The following is a 12,755-nucleotide window of genomic DNA, read 5'->3' as shown; positions in this document are numbered from 1 at the left end:
GCACAAGTTAAACAATTTGATTACTGCTTAAATCATAACATTTTGTGGCTTCATGCATTTGAAAAAGGTAAAAATAAAATTCAGTGCCTTACCATAAAACCTAAAGTATTTCGCAGTCCAGTTTAACAGTTTCCATTTCAAGGAGCTAGACCAGTAAACTAGCCGCTACTATAGACTGGAAGACATAATTCTCCACCTCAGAGAGTTGCAGATTCTCAGTCATTAAGTAGGTTCAAGGCTGATTGTTAGAATTTTGAACTTGGGAAATCAAGGGATATGGGGAGCGTGCAGGAAAGGGGAGATCAGAGGAAAATCAGCCATGATCACATTGCATGGTTGAATAGGCTTGAATGGTCTACTCCTGCCTCTCTCCACTCGCGTTATAAAAATGTGCTAGGTACACAAGAGATTTTTCTTTCCCAATTAAGGGGCAATTTAGCATGGCCATTCCACCTACCCTGCACATCTTTTGGGTTGGGTGGGGTGCAGGGTGGGACTCACGGAGATGTGCAAACCACACGGACGGCGACCCCCGGTGCCTGGGTCGAACCCGGGTCCTCAGTGCCATGAGGCAGTAGTGTTAACCACTGCGTCACTGCCCCACAAGAGATTTCTGAACATTCGAACTCTAAGTACACAGCAAAACCCATATTGTCACTGGATTCCTTAAGACATACGAGCCAAATTGTGCCATTCGGCCCATCGAGTCTGCTGGTGTAAATTCAGGGAATCTACACCAAAATCTTCCCGTTTTTTTAACCTGCAACTTGAGAAGTTTGACAAAATAGATTTACTCAACACAATCTTTAAAATGTACATTCACCTCTCACGGTCATCCACCATAATCAAAATGTGAACTTTTTTGTGCATCATTTAAGTATTAATACAGATTCATTAAAAGCCCTCTCCACCCCTTTAGAAGTATCAACGGGCAGCACGGTAGCATTGTGGATAGCACAATCGCTTCACAGCTCCAGGGTCCCAGGTTCGATTCCGGCTTGGGTCACTGTCTGTGCGGAGTCTGCACATCCTCCCCGTGTGCGAGTGGGTTTCCTCCGGGTGCTCCGGTTTCCTCCCACAGTCCAAAGATGTGCAGGTTAGGTGGATTGGCCATGATAAATTGCCCTTAGTGTCCAAAATTGCCCTTAGTGTCGGGTGGGGTTACTGGGTTATGGGGATAGGGTGGAGGTGTTAACCTTGGGTAGGGTGCTCTTTCCAGGAGCCGGTGCAAACTCGATGGGCCGAATGGCCTCCTTCTGCACTGTAAATTCTACGTAAATCTATGTAAACACAGATATCTGAGCAGATTATTTTACGTTCTTTCTCTTTTGCTTCAAGACCTTCAAAGGTCACTCTCTGCTAAAAAGAGTAGAAGACAGACTCCTTTGTGGGAGGAAGGAACTGGCTCTCTGTGGAACCTGGCGAGCACAAACATAGCTCCCATCAATCAGTGGCACAACAATAACCCTCCAATGTGTGGTGCCACACATACTATGGAATCCAGCATTACAAACTACCCTGATTGAGCCCACAAATAGTACTTTACTGTGTAAAAGCAGCTGAAAACCTGTAAAGAACTTCACCACTCTCCTGACTTTATATTAATGGGATCTGATGAAAGGTCACAGACCTTAAATGTTAACTTTTTCTCTCTTCACAGATGCTGCCAGAACTGCTGAGTATTTCCAACATTGTTTATTTTTATTCATAATAATCTATTTGCTTTCATAATAATCTCTTTTGCTTAAGGGGTGACGGCATAAACTGCAGAATCCATTCAAAATTAAGCATGATATTAATCAGCCTAAGCCTCAGTGTGACAGGAGATGAAGAGCAAAGGTTTGATGGGGGGAGTAAAAGCACTCCAAACAAGGTAAGTGGAGCAACTTGCAAAACTAAGTTCTATTGGTCCCTTGCAAAGCTGCTTTGATCCTAATACAAGATAAGGTTTTGGTTCATCATACTAACAAAAATAGGCATGGCAAATGGCGAACAAGTAGGGGAAAATGTAAAGTAGGGATTGAAAAACAAAGTAACTGTTCAATTGCAGAACTACAACTTATAATAATAATCATTCTTTTATTGTTACTGTGAAAAGCGCCTAGTCGCCACATTCCGGCGCCAGTTCGGGTAAGCTGATATGGGAATTGAACCCGCGCTGCTGGCCTTGTTCTGCATTACAAAACAGCTGTCTAGCCGACTGAGCTAAATCTTTCATTACAGTTGTAGATAGATGTTTTCCTCCAGTTTCCCAGTTGTCTTTCAAAGACACATTAAAAACACATTTTAATTAACTTTACAGTAATGTATAGTGCACAATAAAGTAAAGCATTTAAAAGCTAGGAGGAATTCAACAGTGCAACATGAAAGCGGTATTATTAGGATCACTGTGCCATAATACAGAAATGAAATGCCCACCTTAATGGAGTCACTCAATTTACCTTGGATAGCAGTTCAGTAATAGCCTTACAGAAACCACAACCACAAACATTTTTGGCTTGGTTTCTCAAGACCAATATGCCAAACTATTTCCTCTTAAAAACAGCCAATGGTATCAAAAACTCAAATCTTCAAAGGACAAAGTCTGCAGCCGACTCTTCAAACCAGTTAGATTTATCACTTTGCAGTACTTCCACCAAAGTGCAGTTCTCATTAGATCACTGTGACCAAACAGCAAGAGGGTTTTCACATGTGCACAGTATTAAAGCTACAATGCAGGCAAACAAATTTTAGCCTGCAAGATTCATTTGCATATGTATCAATTCTTGTGCATTCTCATCACAGCTCAACATCTGACTGAAAGGCAAACAGAAATTCAACTACAACAATTCAAAGCTAATTAACCGTAATCACTATCTAATTCCTATACTGAACTGAAAATTAGAAAAGGGAAAGGTCTAAGATCACAAACTAAACAGCAGCAAACCAAACTTTTAATTTTAGAATCTATTCAGAACATAATTTCACAGTAGGAACATGAATTAAACTAGAAGTGATAGGCTTCACAAATAGGGGCAGGAACTACTGTGCAAAAATAGCAAGTGAATTTTAAACTCGACACAGCATTACATTATTTGGTGCAAACAGAGATAAAATTTTAGTTTCAAGTGCTGGACAAAGTAAAAGGCTTTTAAATAAACAGCCAAAAACATGAAAATGCAATGTTCGTATTTATTTGAATGCAAAGTCCTACCCTTTAGATGGCAATGAAACAATACATTTGGCAACGAGCAGTTTTAACTTAATCAAACTGCTGATTCCGCCTTTTTCTAATAGTGAAAGGCCACTGGCACAGTATTTTAGCTTTGCATCCATTGCAGCACCAAGTGTGAAGTAGAATTCTGAAACTTTGTTAAAAGCATGTTAGCAAACTGTCTGGATTCTTTACACAGTTACAAAGGGCTGACAGGATGATTTGCTCTTTTCCATCATTGAAAACTTAAAACATTTCACTAACATTTGGAAGCTGCTGAATGGAGTTCTGTGTGTGCATTTCACTATGCACGCACAGAGATCAGCTTTCTAGATTACAGTGCGGTGTGAGCAGGCAGTCCAGATCCACAATATTCAGTTGCGCGCCGCCAAAAAATGTTCCAGTAAAAGGCATTATTAAAACAGACAAGAGACATAGAAAAGCACCAGCACTGTGCCCAAAGCGTTTGGCACAGCAAACTACTGATTTCAAGTTGTTAAGGGGTTGCTCTGAATGAAAGTTATGTTTCCCGCACACGGAGGGAATGAAGGAAAAATGGAAGGCAAGTTAACATAGGCCACTCAAATGTGTCCGCCAGCAGCCAGTTAATAACAGGAGAGGCCTGGGGGTAGGTTACTTGTCTACTCTCTTAGTCGAAAAATGGTGCTGGTTACTCAGGGAGCAGAGTGGAAAACCTAAACCGAATGGAGGAAAACATTCTTTTTAAAGTCTATACTGTTTATTGACTCAGTCCCTGAATAAATAGATTTAAACATTTGCTGCTTGTGGTTCCCACCCAGATTACCAGTATTGGACACTATCCAGCAAGAAGTCCACCGAGACGAGTGGAAATAAAATTGGGATAAGCAGACAGTCATCAAGATAGGATGGTGGTTATTTGTAATGATGTTTATTACATGCTTCTGCTGAGAGCAGCATCCCTCAGCCACTGTGGTGTCTGAGTATTTACTGAAAACTGTCTGTGCATCCAGGCCACTGAATTTTTCTTACTATAAACAATTTTTCCTTGAACCCTTTATCCTTTCTTCTAACATCTGTTGCTCCAGCTGTTTCATTGACTGACACAACACCAACTTCTGTTAGGCAGAAATACATATGAAAACAGTTTAACTTATGATGTTAGAAGATGGAGGAAACTATGCTCAGTAGGTCAGTGGATTGAGCCCCTGGCCCTGTTTGTCAACAGAAGTAATGATGAATGTGAACAAGGCAGTCTCCAGTGGGGCAGTGGTGGAAGAAGAAAAATATTTAAAATCAAAACAGCAAGTCACCCAAGAACATACTTTCACACCTGCCAGTAACCAGATACAGAGCAGTATTCACAGTCTCAGGAACAGGACACCTGCATGCTCTCTCAACTGCAGAAGAGTAAATTGTGGGTTTGGGTGGGTGAGAGAATGTGAATCCAGAAGGGAGGAAGAAATAACTTTTTTAATATTTACGTATTTGACCGCACACCTGTAAAAGGATCTCAAACATTTTTCTTTAAAACGTACATGCTACAACATAATGTATAGATGCACTGACTGTACCCTTTTACGACAAACCATCTCAGTAATGACAGAACTAATAAATAAAACATCTTTAGAAGAAATCCATCAGTAAACCTGTGTAACCTCCTAGAGTGTCAATGAGATAAAGCTGTCTTCATTTGTTAAATAGAAAAGCTTGTAAAATTCAAATTGGAGGTGAAATGGTTATGTTCAGTTGTTGACAGAAAAGTAAACTACTGGTAAATTGGACTTAAATAATGTCACTCATCCTCATCACGGTGAGATAAAAATAACATTGTTTGGTGGGTGATTGTCCTCTATAGAAGTCATGTTTTTAGGTACTAACCTAGAGTTTAAATGTAACATTAAAATGTGTTACCAACATCTTATTCAAATTTCTAAAAACAACTCATTGGCACAGAGAGCCAGAAGCATCAATGGGACTTGCAGCTTCTGCTCATTTAGAGAATACAATCTGCATGTTGATCCTTGCTTCATAATTGACATCTGACTTTCTGCAAACACTGCAGGTTTGTTCGTCCAATGCCTAGCCCAGCTCCTTTTATCAGGCCTTGCAACCTGCAGTGTGTGGGTTGATGTTTGCATCTCACAAGCTCTTTAACATCAGATGACTTAAAGTGAGAAATGGAACTGTACTTTCAGAGAACCATAATTGCTTCTCAGAAGAGAAGTTGGATCTACACTGACCAAATTCTGAGACTGCTTAATACATTGATCCTTGAGCAATCATTAAAATGTAGGTCAATGGAAAACAGCTAGACGTCGACCACAATTCTATGCAACACAAAAACAACCGAAGCAACTAAAGTTCGAGTTGGAGGGAAAGGGTAAGACCAGGGGGAGATGGCAGGTATTTGTTTTAAACAGCAGATTATGATCATCAGGAATTCAATGCCTGAAAGTACATACAAGATGATTCAATAAGGGGTATCTTTCAGAAGGGAATTGGATACGATACGCACTTGAAAATGTTAAAAATGTGCTGTGGCTAAGAGCAGGGGGGTGGATAGCTCTTTCAAAGAGAAAATTAAGGCATGATGGGTCAAATGGCTGCTGCAGTCCAGTTATAATATCTTATGTTGCACAGAGAACAGTATTACGCCACACCTCCCAAAACATATCATGAAAAAGTTACAACGTCCATCTACTTCAGGCAGGCATTAGTGCAGTCTCTCTATGCATGGGGTAGTTGCAATCCAGGATTTCTTCAAAAATCAAAATAAATCACACAACTGGAATAAAGTATCTTGTACGAAGCATGAAAATAAAGTTTATGCGTGGGATAAATGACTTTCAACAGCAGAATTTTTTTTAAAGTTCCAAAGAATGATTGACATCCTTTTAGTCATGGGTCTATTTCCTCCAGATTATGTATTTTGTTTCTTCTGTGCCTCAATGCCGCCTCTCATTTGCTTAACCATCCTGATATTTAATCATGGATAGCAATATCCCTCTGGCACACGTTTCGTTACAACGACAGCAGCCGAGTTACGCGATTAGTTTATAATGAATAAATTAAGGATGTAATTCAGAATTGTCTTTTGCACAAGGTATAGGAAGGGCCACAATTTTGAAGGTGAGAACTTGCGGATAATACTATGGTATTAAATAACAGTTGGTATAATTTGAAAGGATTCAACAATGATGCATTAGAAGCAGGGGTTTATATTTCTGAATCTACCCCAACTGATTACAACTCTTCACATTATCTAATACGCACGCCAAATTAGAGCAATGTTTTAAATCAATCATAACAATGTCTGTGAGAATTTAATATTTTCTTGGTGCCTTTTCTTGAAAATTTAATGTCAAAATATTGAGGAAAATCTGGTCTTTTTTAAAAAACCGATCTACACCCAATACCTGTTTCTGTACTAACCTTATTTAGTACTTGGTGACCATCTCACTTCACAGTTCACCAGAAATCTGAGTTGCCTTCTGCAACACAGCTCCACCAAATAGACACAATTTAAAAGAATGGTTTGATGTGAAGTACATTATAAACAATATGACTTTGTTCATAGAAAATCAACCACTGAGGTTTGCTAAACAACTTATCCACCCATTGGGCTACAGTTTTGTTAGCGTAATTCTTTCCCAAACTTCAGAATCCTGTCAAATACTCTTTTACTTTTGGTTAATTCCATCTTCAGTTCAGAGATTGGAAGTTGCCACACAAAACTTGCGATTAGCTATTTTTCAAAGAGTTTTCAACATATTTCTAGCTCAGAGAACATGATCTCTCCGCATTTTGCAAAGCAAACTTCACATTCCTAATTTCTGTTTCATTCGCTGAGCCCTCAAAATGCTACATTCTCTATAGTGTTGCTGCTGGGTTTGGGGAGCAGATTACAACTGACTCATTTTAAAACAGGGACGAGGTACCTGGCCCAGGGGGTTTCTCCACTTGATGATCAGATATACTGTTCGGGGCAGCACGGTGGCGCAATGGTAGGTCTGCAGTCTCACGGCACCGAGGTCCCAGGTTCGATCTCGGCCCTGGGTCACTGTCAGTGTGGAGTTTGCACATTCTCCCCACGTTTGCGTGGGTTTCATCCCCACAACCCAAAAATGTGCAAGGTAGGTGGATTGAACACGCTAAATTGCCCCTTAATTGAAAAAAATGAATTGGGTACTCTAAGTTTATAAAAAATTTTTAAAATATACCGTTCAACAAACTTAATTTTGTTTCTTCTCCAGCTACCCACTTAATGCAAGTCATTTAAGGGGCTTAATCACGGGGACGGTTTAGCACAGTGGGCTAAACAGCTGGCTTGTAATGCAGAACAAGGCCAGCAGCGCGGGTTCAATTCCCGTACCGGCCTCCCCAAACAGGCGCTGGAATGTGGCAACTAGGGGCTTTTCACAGTAACGTCATTGAAGCCTGCTTGTGACAATAAGCGATTATTATTATTATTTCTGATTCCAAAAGTGACAATCGATAGAGTTAAGTTATACATCTTTCAGGCAATGCTCTCATTACTTCACCTGGTATGTTGGTAATGTAGATTCGGTCCTTGGTTCGAGTCCCTCCTGTAGCATACCACCCATGATAAAGAAATTAGAACAAAAAAGGTACAGAAGTTAATTATAAAAATGATCCACTTATATTTTTCAGTGAAAGTTCTTCAGTTTAAACGTTTCACGTGAAACCTTGGTGTAAAGTCTACGTTAAAAAAGCAAATTAAAAAGCAACACACTTAATGTCTACTGGGGGACTATTATTTTGTTACATGTTAAACTTAAAAAAAAACAAGAAATCAGACATTTGGCCCTTCAAGCCTGCTCTGCCATTCATCAAGATCTTGGCTGATCTATCAGCACGGTGGCACAGTGGGTTAGCCCTGTTGCCTCACAGCGCCGAGGTCCCAGGTTCGATCCCGGCTCAGGGTCACGGTCCATGTAGAGTTTGCACATTCTTCCAGTGTTCGCGCGGGTTTCGCCCCCACAACCCAAAGATGTGCAGGCTAGGTGGATTGGCCACGCTAAATTGCCCCTTAATTGGAAAAAATGAATTGGGTACTCTAAACTTATATTTTAAAAATCTTGGCTGACCTTGTTTCAACTGCATTTTCCTGCACTATACCTGAATACGAACAAATACTGACAAGCAGGTGATAGTGCATCTATAATGTCAGACAGATTAAAGCATCAATTGCACCACCATCAGTTGTGCAAGTGATTTTTTACAATTAACCTGACAAGGGTTTAGGTGGGCCGGAACAATGCCTCAATCAATATAACAGATTATCTATTTATTAGCCAGAAATGGTGAAAATAATTTTTTACCCCGTGAGAAAAAAGCTTCCTACAGCTACCATAAAAAATAATCAGATATGCCCTCAGGAACAAAACAAAAAATGATCACTTTAGTCTTGATGCCATTACAGAAGATTTAAAAAAAACATGCAAGGTAATTCACGAATTTCTAGGTGAATTTATTCACATTCTCACCACACAATATTTTTTTCCTCAAGCACTACAGAAAATAGCGTTTACACAGTGTCGCTAATGTAGTACAACACCCCAAGGTGCTTAATACATTGACTCATCTTAAAACTATATCTACTCTTCACTTCAATGTTCTTTCCTGACAGTATTATAGTCTACGCAAGGGAAATGTTCTACCCGCCTTCTTATTCTTAACCTCCTAATTTTCAAATGTGTGTATCACAGTAATTGAATCCATCACCACAATTTGTCAGGGTCAATCTTCCAATTTTCTACATCTTTAATTGTATACCTTGCAATCTATTCCACAGAAAATAAGTCCAATTTCCTTCACCATTTCTCATGATAAATACTTGATCCCTACAATCATCTCTGTTGCCTTCATTTCTATCCTCCCAACAACAATATAATTTCTATAATTACATGGTGGTTAGATTGGTACAGTTCTTTCGGAGATGGAAATTCTACCAATTTCTTGCACAGCAGGAATATAATCTCTTCAGCTATATCTATTACTCTGCGAGTGCAATCCAGTTATCAATTGTCTTCTTTTGCAGCTAATCGCTATAAAGACTTGTAAATTTTCCACTATAAAGCCTGGATCACTTTCCTGATTCGTAAACAAAACAAATCCCCCCCTCCCCCACCACCGCTTCTGGTCTTGAAGCAAATGGTCCTATTAATAGGATGCTCACAAGAGATCGTACTGTGAAAATGAAAATTGCTTATTATCACAAGTAGGCTTCAAATGAAGTTACTGTGAAATGACCCAGTCGCCACATTCCGGCGCCTGTTCGGGGAGGCTGGTACGGGAATTGAACCGTGCTGCTGGCCTGCCTTGGTCTGCTTTAAAAGCCAGAGATTTAGCCCAGTGTGCTAAACCAGCCCCTGTGGTTGACACTACCATCCTTTGGTTTGGTGATTGGTGAATCTATCTGTAGACATTTTGGAAATCCATTTGACTATCCAAATGCTTCTGTTCATTTGGTTTTAAACATTTGACTTGTGCCAGATTCAAATGAACTGATGTCTCTCTAACTGCTGGGAAGCTTTGTTTGGTACAAATTGCTCAGCTATTTTTCAGCCTCCAGGTCTTTGACACTGAAATGCTACCCTATTTGCTACTGGTTATTTCCATTAGATCATGGATGGAGAATAGTTCTATTCTACAGGAGAAACTGCTGCAGACACCTCAGGTACTTGCCACCAAAGAAAAAAGTGTTAAGCACATTCATTTCAACCACGAAATGGGATCATCATCAAAGTGCTCTTTTTTCTTTCAAAGCAAGGCATTTCAAGTAAAGGGCAGGACATTAAAGAGAAACCATTTTGTAACAAAACCAAAAGTCTGAAAGGTTTGACACGAGTCAGAGCAGTTGGCAAATCTGACTTATTTAAAAACGTGCTAATAGCCAAACTTCAAATGTTTTGACGGGGCAGCTTAATAACTGTAGAATCAAACGATTCCAGATTGATGTTAATATCTGTTTTCAAGTGCTGTTTAAACAGCTGCATTGGAATAAACCCACAAGACAAATTTCAATAATGGGACATCCAAAAACTACGTTCGAAATTCACTCCCCAAAATAGTTTGAAATTGTAAAAAGGTGGGTTGGGATGGAGAGAAATCAGTGACAAAAAACATTACTTACTTTAAAATAAAATGCAAGTTAGCAGACAACCGTGGGTCTGTAAACTGCGTTGTCCTGTTGTTGTGGTCAACAAAGTAGACCCTTCCTGTGGCTGTATTGCGGATTTCCCAACCCGGCGGCAATGGCCCTAATTCCTCACAATTTACGTTGCTAAGATCCCTGAAAAACAAAACACAGACGGCTACCTCAGCTAACTTCATGCCAAACCAATTAAAATTGTAAAGAATACAATTCCATAGTGTCAGAAAAACCAGAGCTTTCCAAAAACTTGATATGTTCTGTTATAATCCTTTACTATCCCAAGATACAAGCTCAGAAAACTTGTATAGGCCTCAAAACTAGATTGTCATGTCATTAATGTACATTTTAGCTGCAGGACCTGGCCAAATGGCTTTAACCCAAGGAATAAATCCATTAAAAGCAAATGTCCGAATACCTTTACTCATAATATCTTCGTAGATCTTCCTGAAGAATACAGGAACATGAAAATTAATTTTTAAGTAACATTTTACTTTTACCACAAAATGTATAACATATCTGTGCTCTGCTACACGGACAGCACAACGGTACTTAAAATCTACCTAAAAGCTTTTTAAAATGGCCATTAACTTAATTTTTTTCTCATTCTCACTCTCTCTCTTTACAATTACACCACTTCCTCGCCAAGACAGAAGGAAGCTGACTGATTAGGAGATCTCTGCCGAAAATCGTCTTTTACTGGATGCTAATTGGTTTACAACAGCAGTCTGGGTAGATTCACTCTCCGCCCTTATGCAGAATTGCTTTGCCTCCTTGGCAATTTATCAGCTGCCAGGTTTCCCGAAAGGAAGAATTGCCAATTTTAACAAAGGGACAGTTTACTTGAGAGATGAGGGACTTCAGTCATGTGGATACATTGGAGAAGCTGGGGCAACAATTGGGGAAGAGGAGGTTCAGAGGAAATTTGATGGAGGTGGCCAAAATCATGATGAGACTGGACAGGATAAAGAGAAAGTGGTCCCATTGGCAGAAGGGTTGGGAACCAAAGGTCGATGATTTAAGGTGAATGACAAAAGAATCAAAACGACACGAGGAAAAGCTTTTTTTTAAAAAATGGGTATGTGTTTAAGATCTGAAATGGGATGGTGGGGCAGATTCAATTTTGGCTTTTATAACAATTTGAATAATTATCTTCAGAGAATAAATATGCAGGAAAGGTTGGCCACATAGGATTTGCCGTTGCAGAGTGCCAGCACAGATATATTGGACTGAACACACTCGTTCGGTGCTGTAGCATTCTATGATTCCACTCTACTTTTCTATTAACTATGTGCCGCCCATGAAGGGGCGGCACAGTGGTTAGCACTGTTGCCTCACAGCGCCGAGGACGCAGGTTTGATCCCGGCCTCAGGTCACTGTCCGTGTGGAGTTTGCACGTTCTCCCCATATCTGCGTGGGTCTCACCCCCACAAACCCAAAGATGTGCAGGGTAGGTAGATTGGCCACGGTAAATTGCCACTTAATTGGAAAAAAAATAATTGGGTACTCTAAATTTATTAAAAACTATGCCCTTGAAGCCCTAGACTCTTCTTGGGAACCCCTAGCAGCAGCAAAGTCCTGAGATGAGTCTACCCTACACATAGGGAAACAAGTGTGGTGTGCAATGAAACAGGTGAATCTAAAAGGGGAAATAAAACTGAAGTACGAATAAATTGGCTTTTGTCATTCATGGGAAATGGACATCACTGGCAAAGCCAGTATTTAATGCCCACCCCCAATTGCTCAAGAGCTTCCTTCTTGAACTGTTGCAGTGCATAATGCTCTTAGGTAGGGAGTTACAGGATCTTGGTCCAGCAAATGAAGGAACAGTAATAGATTTCCCATGCAGGATGGTGTGCAATGTGAATGTGTGGAATCTGCTGCCCAGGTTTAGGTGTTGCTAAAAAGGGCTGACGAGTTGCTACAGTGCAACTTTTAGATGGTACACTGCTATGATAGTGCGCTGGTGGGAGAGAATTAATGTTTAAGGTGATGGATGGGGTGCCAATCGAGCAGACCGCTTTGTCCTGGATGGTATCAAGCCACACTTATTCCAGCTAGTGGGGAGCATTTCATCACATTCCTGAATTGTGCCTTTTAGATGGTGGAAAGGTTTTGGGGAGTCAGGTGGGAGTTACTTGTTGCAGAAATCCCAGCCCCTAATCTGCTCTTGTAGCTACAGTAAGAAGTTTTACAACACCAGGTTAAAGTCCAACAGGTTTGTTTCGAATCATTAGCTTTCGCAGTACTGCTCCTTCCTCAGGTGAACATAGAATATTGTAGCTACAGTATTGATATGGATGGTCCAGTTAATTTTCTGGTCAATGGTAACCCCCAGGACACTGATGCTGGGAGTTTCAGCAATGGCAATGTTGTTGATTGCCAAAGAGTGTTGGTCAGATTATC

At 40.2% G+C, this 12,755-nt stretch overlaps 1 protein-coding gene across 2 annotated transcripts in view; it reads right to left on the bottom strand.

Moving 5' to 3' along the window:
* The window catches only part of smurf2 (SMAD specific E3 ubiquitin protein ligase 2), a 241,286-nt gene that overhangs the window by 35,526 nt on the left and 193,005 nt on the right, over positions 1-12,755 (bottom strand). For both annotated transcript variants that reach the window (XM_038777045.1, XM_038777046.1), the window contains exons 10-11: positions 10,332-10,490; positions 7,717-7,761 (exon numbers count right to left, since the gene is read on the bottom strand). In XM_038777045.1, coding sequence (XP_038632973.1) covers positions 7,717-7,761; positions 10,332-10,490 — 204 coding nt within the window. The remainder of the gene's footprint in view (positions 1-7,716; positions 7,762-10,331; positions 10,491-12,755) is intronic.

The sequence above is a fragment of the Scyliorhinus canicula genome, chromosome 18, assembly GCF_902713615.1.
Source record: "Scyliorhinus canicula chromosome 18, sScyCan1.1, whole genome shotgun sequence".
Taxonomy (NCBI): Eukaryota; Metazoa; Chordata; class Chondrichthyes; order Carcharhiniformes; family Scyliorhinidae; genus Scyliorhinus; species Scyliorhinus canicula.
Note: the sequence above shows the minus strand (reverse complement) of the source record. Positions and strands in the feature narration are given on the sequence as shown.